The sequence below is a fragment of the Cynocephalus volans genome, chromosome 6 (genome assembly GCF_027409185.1).
Source record: "Cynocephalus volans isolate mCynVol1 chromosome 6, mCynVol1.pri, whole genome shotgun sequence".
Lineage (NCBI taxonomy): Eukaryota > Metazoa > Chordata > Mammalia > Dermoptera > Cynocephalidae > Cynocephalus > Cynocephalus volans.
This window is the reverse complement of record NC_084465.1, coordinates 82,953,931-82,968,720: the sequence shown is the minus strand read 5'-3', so window position 1 is coordinate 82,968,720 and position 14,790 is coordinate 82,953,931. Positions and strand designations below refer to the sequence as shown.

Below are 14,790 nucleotides of genomic sequence, written 5' to 3'. Positions count from 1 at the left end.
TTCTAGGTACCGATGAACCCCCCGCCTCATCTCATGAGCGCCTCAGCCAATGCTGAAGAGACACCACCTTACAGAGGAAACGCATTCCTACACGTCCTTGCCACCGACGCCTGGCTGCTCCCTCCAGTCTCCAACTATGAACAATGGAACCAGTGCATATTCGACTTGTGGCTTCAAGGAACGTTTATGGACTTTTCCCCTTTTGAAATTACTTGTTTCTCCACCCTCCTTTGGGGTTTCATAATGGGTATTTATGTACCTTCCTCCCTTTGCCCCCCCCCCCCCACAATGCCCCAGTTCAGCAGGAAGTAGCTCGATGACTTCAGCGTCCCCTTTCCTAAAACAAGAAAAAGGGAGGAATGTAAGAACCCAAATGCCCCCAAGGGATCACACCCTGATCACATAAGCCCTTCTCGGCCACACCCCATCATGGCGCTGGTTGCCCTCTAAAGTAGGGATTGTATTTTAAGCCAATCAGCCTTCCCTAGAAGCCCTATATATGTGTGTGTGCCGCCTAATAAACGAGCTCTCTCCAGTGGATCGTCAACTGGTGTCAACTCGTCCTTTCAAAGTGATTGCAGAACACGGAGAGAAACCGGACCAGAGAGAGATGGTGAGTTCGTTTTCAGATATGTTGCATTTGAGGCATCTGGCCTGCTTTTCAGGATTGGGTTCATATACTAAATAAATATTTTTTGCTTTATTATTGTACAGTCCAAACTTGTAAAATTCTACCATACTACCCTACCACTGGAAATGATCAAAGTGGGAACCCCCATTAAATCTACATATTAAATCCAATGAGGACTTTAGCGAAAATACACGCTTGCCGGCCCTTAACAGAGGAGTTGGTTGGCTTTCGCGCATGCTCGGTACGTATCACAGGCTCCGAGCTCCCCGAGTCCTCGAAGCGCGGAGAAGCTGTTGCCCTCTGCTGGTCAGATCTGCGTAATGCAGCGTAAGGAGAGAAAATTCCTAGGGCGTGTTAGCTGGCTGATGACGTAAAAAGCAGGCGTCCGGGAAGAAGCGGTTATGCTTTCGTCCGTGGTAGGCGCCGAGGGAAACCTGACAAGCCGCATGGCTGCGGGTTGTTCAGTGGTGCCACGGCCGAAGGCGGCCTCTGAGCGGCCTGTGGTAGGACCCGCCAGCGTCCTGCCTTGCTTAGAGCTGCCGACTTATGCCGCTGCTTGTGCGCTCGTGAATAGCCGCTACTCTTGCCTCGTGGCCGGGCCGCACCGGAGGCACATTGCACTGTCGCCCCGCTACCTTAACAGGAAACGCACTGGCATCCGAGAGCAACTCGATGCGGAGCTCCTGCGCTATTCCGAGAGGTACCGGTCTCTTTGTCTTTTTCTTCTCCTAGTGGGCAGCGCCATAATGTACCGGGTTGTCCCTTCCTTTGGGTACAGGAAGGGGCCGCGGATGGGCGTGTTGATGGAGCCGCAGAAAAGGAGCGACTGGTATGTATAGGTCGCGCCTGCTACGCGGACCTTAGCCCCTGGGACTTCTGGAGTCGCACCCCACCTCGCAAAGCCGGTACCGCCGTGGTCCAAATCTGTACAGGGTCCTTTTCATAGGAGGGGAGGAAAACTTAAAGATGAAACCAAAGAGTCAGCGGAGGGAGTTAAACCGCTCTCTCTAGAACTGTGGTGTAGGAGTAAAATAGACCTGGGGTATGGAGACCTGGTAGGCCTGGTTCTGTTTGGCATTGAATGTCTCATTTAGCCCCTTCCGGATGTTTTCCCCTTTGACAATGAAAATTTGGTATGCAGTATTAAGTAGATTCTTGGTCTTCCCGTAGAAGATGGCACATGAAGCATCGGTACAACCGTTTAATTGTACAAAACGATGGGTGGGTTTTGTTGCTTGATTTAGCCCTGGTGATTTCCTCTGGTTCTCTTCTCTTGGACGTGATCGAGGATGAGGGAAATACTGTTTTGTTTTGTTTTGAATGAAGAGTTTATTCATTCTAACTGGCGAGTCTTTTGCTCTTGGGAGTGAAGTAAAACCTTCTGGTGCATTTAAGTTCAGGTGTTCGTAAGTAACCTGAAAACTCTTAGTGCTCCAATACAATTACGGGGGTTGGAGGATGTGTGACTTAATATTCCTCTGAACTGCTTTGGTTCAAAAAAAGGGTTCTAAAACTATAATGAATGGATCCTCTAGGGATTCATGATTGTCCTTAAGGAATTCCATTAACCCTTGGAAATAGCAGGAATTTCCAATGCGAATTTCCTTAAGCAAGGTATCCAAAGCTCTCACCACTTTCTGGAGTGATCCTGGATCCCCCGCAGAGGTTAAGAATCAAACATGTCTAGAATATACAGCTTCCTCCAAGCACCGACACACACACTTGTTATATGTCTGTCTATATTATATACCAGGGACTTGGGATATGAAAAAAACAAAAACAAAAAATAAGATTCCTGTTTCAGAGAGATTTAAGCTGTAGTAGAGATATAAATGTAAGCCAGATAAATCCAGTGTGGTGTTAAAATTTGACAGAAATCTAAATTAAGTTACAATAAGAGAAAGAGTGATGAATTGGATCTTGGGACCTTTGAGAACAACTTGGTAGAAGAGGGTACTTTGAGATGGTAGCATTACAGGCAAAAGAGAGTGGCATAAACATAGGTAATAGATGTGAATTGGTATGCGTGGACCAGAGAACTGTAAGTACTATATAACTGGAATAAGGTGTATGTCGGGTGAAAGGCACTAGGTGCCTTTGGATTGGAGAGCAGGGGATCAAAGACAGGGGTGGGAGATGAGTCAGAAAGGATGGCCATTTTGCTCTTTCCTTCCTTCCTTTGGCAGTTTTTTGTTGGGTTTTGTTGTTGTTTGGGTCCCCCCCCCCCCCCCCCCCCCCCCCGTTAAGCAGGTTTTGGGCTTAGTCCTCTCAGTACCCTCCAACTCCTGAGCCTTGGCACACTCCTGAAAGAGTAGTACATATCCATATCCACAACCCCTGGGACATAATCAGATTCTCAGTTTAAGAAACAGCACTTGGTAGCATCATATGATGGTTTAAACTATAGAAAAGGAGATCAGTTAAGAAATTATAATTAACCAACAGAGTTATGACTAGAGAGGATGGATTTGAGAGATTTAAGGCTATACAAGGTTGTCATGAAATCTGGAAACATGGGCAATGTGTTGCCACTTACTGTAACCATTATTGCCTCCACTTGACAGGCTAGAGGAAAGTCACCCAGAGTGGCTCCAGTAGGAACCATTACAACAGAGTGATAAGAGAATGATTGATTGATAATTTCTATAACTGAGTTGGACAGCCTTGCCCTGTAGAGCAGGGTACACTCTGAGTAGATCTTAACCTCCCTGTCCCTCATTACTTGTATGCTAAAGACTCTTGTTTATTCAGTGCAAAAAGACACCACACATTGAGCTATGCATTACTAATGAAGGACAAAACAGTGAACGTATCGAGAATTGTAATGTGATATCTATTAATCATTTATTATGTATAGTTGTTTGTGTTTCCAGACTTTTGGGCCATCCTGTAGAATCAGTAAGACTTGCTTCTCCTTCTTTAAAGACTGAGGAAAATGGAGGAATTGAGAATGACCCTCATATTCGTGTTTAAGTCATCTCAGCAGCATCTCCTATTTTGACAGACTGTCCACTTTTCCTTCCCATTGACAGGATTTTTTTAAAGGCATTCCGTTTCAATTTTGGACTGTCTGCTTAGAGAAAGTAAGTAGTTTTTAAAATCACATTATAAGTTTTGACAAAGTTGGACCATTGAGAGGCCATTTAAGGAGGAGAAAAAAAAACATTGTCTTCCATATGATAGCCTTTGAGTTACTTGAAGATGGCAAATATGTTCGCTCTCAGTAGATCCAGAGAAGTCTCAAGTGTACAATCTAAGCATCCTTTAAATTTGATTTACTTATTCCCTAATTATCTCCAGTGAGGCTGTTATCAACTTAGGATGGTTTCTGGAATACAAAAATAAAGGAGAAAAAGATAAATAGTGTTGGGGTCCTTGTCTTGGCATGTCTGATGCCTTTTAGTAAGTTACATGCTGTGAGATGCCAAGGTTTGATGGATTTAAACAAATCCTTTTGTCCTTAGGCTTTGTTGCCCTATCTTCCAGTCATCAGTTCTGAACCTTATAGGACCCAGTACTTCCCTTTTATAAGAAATATTTTGCAGTACCACTTTTATTATTGTGAAAATACTCTTTAATGTGCTGAAATGAAATTTAAAGATACTATAACCTACCTACAGAACTTCCAAAAAAAGTCTATATAGTGCTCTAATACAATACAGTTAAATGTATTTCAAAATGATAATGCTCAAGCATGATTTCCTGGGAAGACCAAAGTAGTTAGATGCCTCCTGCACCTATACCTAAGAATCACTGTGAATGTGTTAGTTACAGTAAATGTGTATTGATGCAGGTGTTGGAACTGACAACTCACATAACACAGAATTTTTAGTCACCAATACTTTTCTCAAATAGTTGAGAAATTCTTGGTAAAGTGTCACACAAAACAATAATTTACATATTACTACATTCCTGAAAATTTTAATGTATATTAAAACCATGCATAGATGACTTTGTATTGATATGTTTAAAAAAATAGATTCTCTGCCTAGCTATTTATAAATATGTTTGTTCTCTTACTCAAAACTCATGAAGGATATTTCTTCATTGTACAGGACCGTCCTATTCATGGCAGACTATCTCCCTTCCCTGGCTTTTGAAATGTTTGCAACAACCATGAATAGTACCACAAATTCCCAAATGGTCCCCCAGGTGCAGCAATACTCCCTCCCTTGAGAATCATTCTGTGACAATTAAGAGAGAAGGCTTTGATTGGGGGGAGGGGTCTTAATTTTTGTTTTTCTGTCTAGTATGACAGTTAATTTATTTTTTTCTTTCTGCTGCCTGCTGTCTTACTCTATATTTTCTGTGACCCTAATATCTTCTTAATGATGGTATAATTCCTTCTTAGGAAAGCCACGTGCAGAAATTAACAACTGAAAAGAGAGCTTTCCTGAGCAAGTTTCTGAGTTTATGATATTCCTAATTTGGTAGTTATTAAAGTTTCTTTTCTGCGGCTCCTGACTGTTTTACTAAACCATCTGTTAGCGATAAATTCTTCCTCTTCTTTTATGTGAATCATGCTAGAAATTTAATTGAGTCCGGCAGAAAATTGTTCTCTGCTATCAAGGGCCTTACAGTCATGTGTGGAATCCAAACATATATATAGATAGATTCAATAAAATTTGGTTCAGAACAGTTGTAAAGTCATATACTTGGGGTCCTAAGGAAGTAGAGGAGTGATTTTAGCTTTGCCTTGGGGAGTCAGAGAAGTGTGATGGGAAGCCACCATGTCTTTCTCCTTAGTAGTTATAATTCCTTGAGAACTAGGAAATGACATTTTGAATTAATAGTGGCACCTTAATCCTCACTGTCAAACTTATAGACTAATCTAAAGTATTGTCAATTCTCAATATGTGATGTAGTTACATTTCTTAACATTTCCATTTACTAATAACACTTGCATTTCGGGATTTTTCTCTATTAAGTCATTGGCTGTAATATTCAGGGGCTTCTTTAACCCTAATGCTTCCCTTGCTGTATGCCATCAAGTATAGAAATTAAGTAATGGCAGATAATACCAAAATTGCCTATGATTTAGTCATACTCACAGAAATACACAGACATTTTCCTTGCCAAGTCCCATTATTTGTCTTTCTGACATGACTAGAATTCAAACTGATAGCAAATAGGGAAGAAGGGTCAATTTATTGCTCATGCATAATTGGACATTTTGTTTCTAACTACCTATCTTGAATAATAATTTTTAACTTAGCCAGCAATTTGGAACCCTTTGGTGAAATGGGACTGCTAAAGTTGTTACCAACCAATTATGTTATTGTGTTTTTGATATGGATGATATATTTAGGAAGTGTATACTTTTCTGGACTCTTAGAATATCTAATCAGTATAATAATGGCCTTGTTTTTAAATGATATCATTTTCTTTTTCTTCTTCTTCTTTTTTTTTTCCCTTTTAACAGCCTTTCAGGTGTCCCCATTGCATATGATAACATTAAAGTTGTGGGTGAACTGGGAGATATTTATGATGATCAGGGACACATTCATCTTAACATTGAAGCAGATTTTGTTATTTTCTGCCCTGAACCAGGACAAAAGCTTATGGTATGTATATTATTTTTTCTAGCTTTTTTTTTTTTTTTTTTGGTATAATTATGTATATTTGAAAATTTTAAGAGACTCTACACGTTGGGATTCAAAAAACTTGCTGTTGTGGATAAACAAAAATTGTTTTAAAAGAAAAAAGAAAAAAATAGTTTTTATCTGTTCAAGCTCAGTAAGTTTTTAAACTCCATCCTAAAACGTATGCATGCATAAATATATGTCTCATCCAGTTTATTCTTTGCATAGTACCATAGTACCAGAATGATCTTAAGGGGGAAAAAAATCAATTATTATTTTTAAACTTCTCAATTCTACATAAATATCTTCTTTTATAAAGGATTCAAACAGTATAGTGGTATATAAAACAGGAGTTCAAATGGTTGTAGGGCCAGGCAGGTAATGAATATTCAAATTGTTGTGGGGCCAAGCAAGTAATGAAAATGAATGAATGAGGGAGGAGAGGATAGCCATTTTGTGCCATGAAAGTGAAGGCCCTGTGTGGAAGGTCTTCCAGTTTTTCAGAAGCGTGTGTGTGCGTGTGCGTGTGCATGTGCACGTGCGCGCGCGCGGAATTGCTTAATCTAATAAGAACTGTTAACTAACTTGTTATTGTTAATAAAAATATGTAGCATATTTCACTATGACAAAATCCACAAGGTACTTCTAATTTTGTATTTATTTTTTAAATTTTAATTAAACTGGTAGAAGTAGTATTTTTTGTCTGACAAATTTTACAATCGGATTCCATGCTCTTAAAGTTGGCAGTAGATTTGTATTTGAAAATTCCCAATTATAACTTCCGTCTGCTTTGTGTAAGTTATTATCATAGATGTAAACATGTACATGGAAAAACGTTCAAATTGTACAGTAAGTATGAAATGAAAAGTGTTCCTTTTAGTCTGTCCCCTCCAACAAGATCCAGTCCTCAAATACTTTTGGCCAGTCCATATTTTTTCTCAATTTTTATTTATTTTTAGTGAGATATAATTTATATATAATAAAATACACAAATCAATGTGAAGTTCCATGAATTTTGACAAGTCCATATACCATTCCATCTCTGTAGAAAGGAGCCTCATGCCCTTTCACTCTCTCCCAGATACAACTACTGTTCTGAATTTTTTATTATAAATTAGCTTTGCTTGTTCTATGATTCCATATTACAGGAATTATTCATTATATCCTCTCAAAATCTGGCTTTTGGTCAACAGGTGAGCATGTTTTTGTGTCTTATTCATGCTGTTGCATGTATTTTGGTAGTTTGTTCCTTTTTATTGCTCATGGTATTCAGTTATATGAATATATCACAATTTGAGTATCTGTCTTAAATTTTGGGCATTTGGGTTATTTGCAGTTGTGGGTTATTTGCAGTTGTGGGTTATTTGCAGATGGAGGCTATTATGAATAAAGCTGTTGTGAACATACATTTTCATTTCTCTTAATTATCTAGAAGTGGAAGTGCCAGGTCATAGGGTAGATATGTTTTTGATTTTATGAGAAACTATTGTGATACTAATTTCCCATTCATCACTTCTAGTTGCTCTATATCCTTGCCAACATTTGATGTTGTCAGTATTTTAATTTTATTAGAGGGCATATAGTAATATCTTTATGGTTTTAATTTGCATTTCTCTTATGAGCAGTTTTGTATGTTTCAGTAAGAAGGGCCTGTTCAAGTACTTTGCCTATTTTTAACTGGGTTTTTGTATTTTAATTATTGGATTTTTAATAGTTCTTTTTATAGTCTTGATACATATCCTTTCTAGATAAATGTATTGCAGATATTCTCTTCAACTCTGTGACTTGTCTGTTAACTTTTAATGGTATCATCTTTAATGAATGGAAGCTTTTAGTTTTGATGAAATGCAATTTATCATTTTATACTTTCATGACTATTGCTTTCTGGATCCTATCAAAGAAACTTGCATACCTCCAGGTTGTGAAGATATTCTTCTGTAAATTTCTAGAAATTTTGTGTTTAGCTTCTCCATTTAGGTGTATGAATACAATCTTAAATGATTTTTTTGTGTTTAGTTTGAGGTAGGCCTTGAGATCCATTTTCTTCTCCATATAGCTATCCAGTCGTTCCAGACCATATATTCAAAAGGCTTTCCTGTCATTAAATTGTTTTTAATTGATACACTATTTTTTACCGCAGTTTTACGTTTACAGAAAAATTGAGTGGATAGTACAGAATTCCAGTATAACCCCCCCACACCACCACACACACAAACATACAGTTTCCCCAGTTATTGACACCATCTTGCATTACTGTGATGCATTTGTTACAGTTGTTGAGTCAATATTAATACATTATTGTTAAATAAAGTCCATAGTTTGCAGAGTTTCTTCTTTGTGTTGTACATTCTGTGGGTTTTGACAAATGTGTGATGACATGTATCTGCTATTACAGTATCATACCGAATAGTTTCACTGCCCTAATGATCTCCTGTGCTGCACTTGTTTTATCCTTCCCTCCCCCAAGTCACTGTCAACCACTGATCTTTTTATTATTTCCATAATTTTCTCTTTTCCAGAATGTCATGTAGTTGGAGTCATACAGTATGATTTTCAAATTGACTTCTTTCACTTAGCAATATGCATTTAAGTTTCTTCCGTGGCCTTTTCTAGCTTGATAGCTCATTTCTTTTTATTGCTGAATAATATTTCATGGTATAGCTGCACCACAGTTTGTTTATCTAGATCATCCAGAAACTACCAGTGAGGACACCAGACTCCTGATCCTGACAGATAAGGAAGTTTTATTTTGCCACATATGTAAAAGGGTTGTTGAATTAATATTGCATTATGTACATATAAATATTATTTACAGTTTTATAGTTCAGATAATGTGAATTTTTAAAATATTTTAGGGTTTTTCATTTGTGCACTTTATATATGTTGATTACAGGGGGAAAAATGGAAAATGAAGTTTTATGTAGTTTCATTTTAAGCTTTAAATCATATAGTGCATACTTTTATTTTACTTTTAAAGTTTCTAATAATGATTTTGTGGTTTAGCCAAAATAGTCATGCTCAAGATTTACATATAAAGGGTAAGCTGTCTTTTAATAGGACTGCTTACATCATGCTAAGTTGAATCATTAAAGGATGCATTTTTAAGCTTTGAAATTCAGTCTGTTTACAGAAATGTAATGTGGAGCTTAGTTATAAAAAGCATATGCTTCCTGCCTTGAGGTGTTTTCACATGTAAGTCATATCAGAGAGTATGGTTGGTTTCAGTGTTGTTTCAGAATAATCTACCCCTCAGAGAATCCTGCATTCAGGGCTAAGGGTTTGTTTGAGGGGTGGGGGCAAGGGAATTAGTTGTTTATCCACTTAGACAGTTGACATGAAATTAATTAATTATTTAATAAAGTTTGAGCTTTCTAAAATCTCTATAGTTCTAAAGTGATGTTTTGGGCCGAGCCTGTGGCGCACTCGGCAGAGTGCGGCACTGGGAGCGCAGCGACGCTACCACCGCGGGTTCGGATCCTATATAGGAATGGCCGGTGCACTCACTGGCTGAGTGCCAGTCACGAAAAAGACAAAAAAAAAAAATAATAATAAAAAAAATAAATAAAGTGATGTTTTGATATAAATTGTGGTAAAGTTTATTTTAGTTAAGGTAAAGTTTTTTCATATTATAATTTAATTTGATATTAATATAATATATTAATTAAATACTAACTGAATATTATATATTTATTTTGAGGTTTTCTCTTTGAAATCAGTTTGAAGCTTATGATGTTTTATTCACCTTTTAACACTGTGTGTCTCTTCCTGATTTTATGTTCTTTTTTCCGTCTTCTTCCCAGGGTACAGTAAATAAAATGTCTTCTAGTCACATTGGCTGTTTGGTACATGGCTGTTTTAATGCCTCCATCCCTAAACCTGAGCAAACATCAGTTGAGCAGTGGCAGACCCTGGAGATAAATGTGGGTGATGAACTAGAATTTGAAGTATTTCGTTTAGACTCAGATGCTGCTGGAGTATTCTGCATTCGAGGAAAACTAAATATGACTAGGTTAGTTCAACATCACATTACTGTCAATGGATACTTAATAGTTTCTATTTAATTCTGACTGTAGAATTAAACAGAACTTTTTAAGCCCCTCTTTTTAAAAATTCTGTTCATAAGAATATTTATGCTTTTAAACTATAAAGTGAATATAAACAGTAATCTTAAGTACTATGATAGTGCATCAAATAAATATTCTGAAGCTCTTTAGCTAACTGATCTGTATTTTAATAACTCAGTTTTACTGAGTATTAAGTTTGTTCATTTTTTAAAAAGTTGATTTCTGAACTTGAAACTACTAAAAGCACAGTCATATTATATAACTACTAGCCTGCTCTTATTTTTACATAATTGAAACAAAATAATTTGTTTTGAGTATTGTCTTCTGTGCCAGGTTGATATTATTCTGTTATTCTGTATTAAAATTCTTATAAGAATTACTGTGATCTTGAGGTTGGTTTCATGGGAGCCAAGTTTATTAGGTGGGGGGTCTTTTGGAATACTGCTGATGTTAACAATTTTTTACCTTAAGTAGCAAGAGCATGGTTTAAAGTTCTGGAATAGCTGTCCAATAGAACTTTCTGGAATGATAGAAATGTGCTCTGTATGCACAATGCAATAGCCTAACTGTTGAGCACTTGAAATGTCACTGGTGCGACTGAGGAGCTGAGTTCTTAAAGTTATGTCATTGAAATTATTTAAATTTAGATAGTTACTTGTGGCTAGTGCTACTGTACAAGACTGCATTTCTAGAGAGAGAGCTGCTTCATTGATACTTGTTTTTATTTTAGTGACTTAAAACAATTCACAACTTTGAAGTTACATTGCCTCAGTATAGGTTAAGTAGAACAATGAACTATTAACTTGAAACAAGGATTGAAATAGTAGACAGGAAACTCCCTTACTTTGATACATATCAGAAGTATATTTTCCCTCTATCAAATGTCAATGTTTTGGCTAATAAGCCTGGGTATTGTGATGTTTAACGTTCAGTGACCCAATTTTTCTGAACCAAACCAAAATTTAGAAGACATGTTTTGACAAGATTTTTATGTCATTTTTATGTATGAAAATAGTCTGGGAAAAAACAAATAATTCTTTAGAAACAAACATTATTGTTAACTTTAACACTTGAATTTAACATTCAACAACCCAGAGACATTTCAGTGGGCTGAAGAATAGATAACAGGTTTAGAATATTTGAAATAAATGCCATAGTTATGCGTCTTATGCTATTGTCATTATTTTTAAAAAATCTTAGCATCTTGGGATATTCTTCATCTCATTTTGTTCTTTTATTTTCTCTGTTATTTTTTTTTTAAACTGTTGATTTACAGTTTACAATCCAAGTGTTCTAAAGTTTCGGAAGAAGTAACAGAAACCAGTACTGAGGACGCTGTTGAAAAACTTCCAAAGAAGAAAAAGAAAAAGAAGAAAGACCCAGAGACATATGAAGCAGATGATGGTACCACAGAGCTAACACATTTTGCAGATGTCTCCCCAAACAAAGAAACAGACCTGCAGATTACTAATAATGTGAATGGCTTCTGTGAAGAAGAGCCAAAGAAGGATAAGAAGAAGAAGAAGAAGAAAAAGCACCAAGAACATCAGGATCAGGACCCTATTTTCCTGGGTAGTGACTCCAGTGGTTACCAAAGTGACCATAAAAAGAAAAAAAAGAAAAGAAAACACAGTGGAGATGCTGAATTTACCCCACTTTTGGAATGCTTACCAAAAAAGAAAAGGGTAAAATAATATTCTTTAGTGCATTTTAAATATGAATCAGTTTTTAAAAGATTGATTTACACATAATAGATGAATAAATTGAATGATGTGAGATGCTTGTGTATGTCAGTAGTTTATAAAACGGGAAACTTGATTAGGAGTTGGAGGTTTTTTGTGGTCAAATTACAAAACAGTATAATTTGGGGAATACCAATATTATTAAAGTGCCATTTCACTGAATACAAAAGAAAAAGGTAAGGGCTGCACTCACTCTTGACTCTTGCATTCTTCCAGGTTTTGCACTCTACATAAAATGATTCCACAGTCTCAAAACTAGCAAAAGGACTTCATGATACAGTATTATTCATATCATTAAAGAATGAGTTAAGTTTGGGATTTTATTTGATTTGGTTTTTATTTGATTTGGTTTTTTTTGTGATAGTTTTCACCTCTAGTCATTACATGTTTTATTTCCTTTTTCAAAAATGGAGGACATTTACCAGTTTTAGGTTTTTCATTATCATGACTACTACATTATTTCTGTTGTGTAACTTAGAATGGTTTGCCAAAGGAGCTTCTGAAGTCTCCAGAGCCAAGGGCTGTGCCACTTGTCTTTGTCGTGGGAAGCGATAATTCACTAGTCTTTCCTTCCACGTGCATGTATGTTGTTTTCTTTTTTTTTGTCTTTAAGTCTGAGAGGTTGGTGGAAAGGGCTGTTGTCTTGTACTTGTTCATTTGTACCTCAGCAATTTTGATTGTCTATGTGTCGGAGGAGGAGAGTGATGAAGACAGGATAAATGCAACTCTGACTAGTCAGAAACTTTCTGATTACTTTTTAATGGTTAGGGTAGGCTTCTAGAAATTGTTCTGGAGAAAAAACAGGTGTTCACGACTTCTGTTGAGAAAATGTGTAATGTCTTAACTAATAGGAAGACACTGAATAATGAAATGACAAGCTGGTTGAGGCTGATAATCAATGCATGGCCATATTCATTCAACAGATATTTGACCATCTACTATGTTTAATACATTCTACTAAGGCCCAGGGACATACAGCAAACAAAGAAGATGTAGTTCCTTCTCTCATGGGGTGTCATAGGATAAACATGAATGCACGCGCACACACACACACACACACACAGTATACATAAGAAATATAGAAAATTAGTAATTATGTTAAACTTTGTGAAGAAAAAGAATTGTCCACTAACTTGCCTGTGTTACTATCTGCAAGTAGATGAATGGTTGAATTCGACTCACAGTGTTAGCCATTTTTGTTGCCGTTTACTTAGTACCCAACATAATCCTGGTCTCACAGTTTAATGTTTGATAATGAATAAATTCTGCTAGTGGTATGTCTTTATCTAAATATGTAACAGTAGGACATAGAGTTTGGAGAGTGGCAGACATTCATACCATTTGTCTACAAGTAGATGTGTCAGACAGTGGAAGGGTGCAGGCCACTGTCTTTTGTTACAATTGAGATTCATACGAGTATTGAGCCCTTGAAATGTGGCTAGTCCAAACTGAGATGTGCTGTTAGTATAAAACACATACCAGATTTTGAATATGTACAAAAAAAGAATGTAAACTATCTCAATTTTTATATTGGTAAAATTATCATATTTTTGGTATAATGAGTTAAATAAAATATTAAAATTAATTTCAGCTTTTGTTCACTTTTCTTTTTTAGAAAAATTAAAAATTGCACATGAGGCTCACTCACATCACCTTTCTTTTCGACAGTGCTGTTTTAAAGGAAGTATGAGTTCAAAAATGTTTGGAACAAGGTATATTATATTATCAGGATTTAATACAGTGGCATACCCAGAAAATGTTCAATGAATGCTTCCATCAAATTTTTTTTTTTTTGGCGGCTGGCCAGTATGGGAATCTAAACCTATGACCTTAGTATTACAAGACTGTGCTCTAACCAACTGTGCTAATTGGCCAGCCACTTCCGTCAAATTTTAAAATTTGAAATATAATTATACTCATGTTTGACAACATAGAAAATTAATTTTTAGTGAAACAATTCTAACCCACCTCTCCACCCCCCCCACCGCACACATACACCAAGAAAGGTGTCAAATTCATGCTATTCATGGAAAAATACATTGTAGCTTAGCAAAATAAGCAAATTTCCATGTTATTTTTGTTTTGTTTCAAATGGTACTTCTGCCAATCTTGTTTTAAAATAATTTGCATCTTTGAAGAAAAGAGCAGCATGCTGAACTTGAAACTAGATTTTTTTTATCCTTTTTTCACAATATGAGTGGTTTTAAAAAGTCAAATCTGGCCATTTTTCTTGCCTAAAATATAGTGACTTTGTTTTTTTCTGATATGAAGAAAATGATGATAGTGTCCTCTATTCTTCAAAACATTTGTCGCGTGCTTGCTAACCTAGGCTTTGTCTATTCTGTCTTGGAATTTGCTCCTTAAAACCCTCTAGCCTAGACTAGACCCCTTACCTTCTCTCTAATTCCAGTAATTCACAAATTTTATACTATGCAAGGTACCTTGTTAGTCATTGGAGATTCATAGATGATTTAAGCAGTTTGTGCTCTTAAGAGCTTACAGTTTTGTCTGTGAGATACACAAGTGATTGTAAATGACAGGTACAAAAAGTATGAATCAGGTGTTGTGGAAAGTCTTGAATAGTGCCACTTTTGCTGGTGGAAGCAGAGGGTAATGGTTAAGCAGGTTGCTGGATGAACAGCATTTTGACCAGTGGAGAAGGGAAAAGGCTGTGGCATTCTAGTGGGAGAGCTTGCAGAGGCCTGAGAGGTGTCTAATACAAAAGACCTCAGACACTACTTTCTAAATAAAGTTTTTCCAGACTAACGTGG

The 14,790-nt window shown here is 36.6% G+C and overlaps 1 protein-coding gene across 1 annotated transcript; it reads left to right on the top strand.

The window, feature by feature from the left end:
• Nucleotides 1-1,055: 1,055 nt before the first annotated feature.
• Nucleotides 1,056-13,604, top strand: POLR1F (RNA polymerase I subunit F). The gene is made up of 4 exons (XM_063099567.1): nt 1,056-1,331; nt 6,054-6,195; nt 10,014-10,222; nt 11,554-13,604. Exons 1-4 carry the CDS (start codon nt 1,078-1,080, stop codon nt 11,969-11,971), a joined length of 1,023 nt encoding a protein of 340 aa, XP_062955637.1. The 5' UTR covers nt 1,056-1,077; the 3' UTR covers nt 11,972-13,604.
• Nucleotides 13,605-14,790: the final 1,186 nt, after the last annotated feature.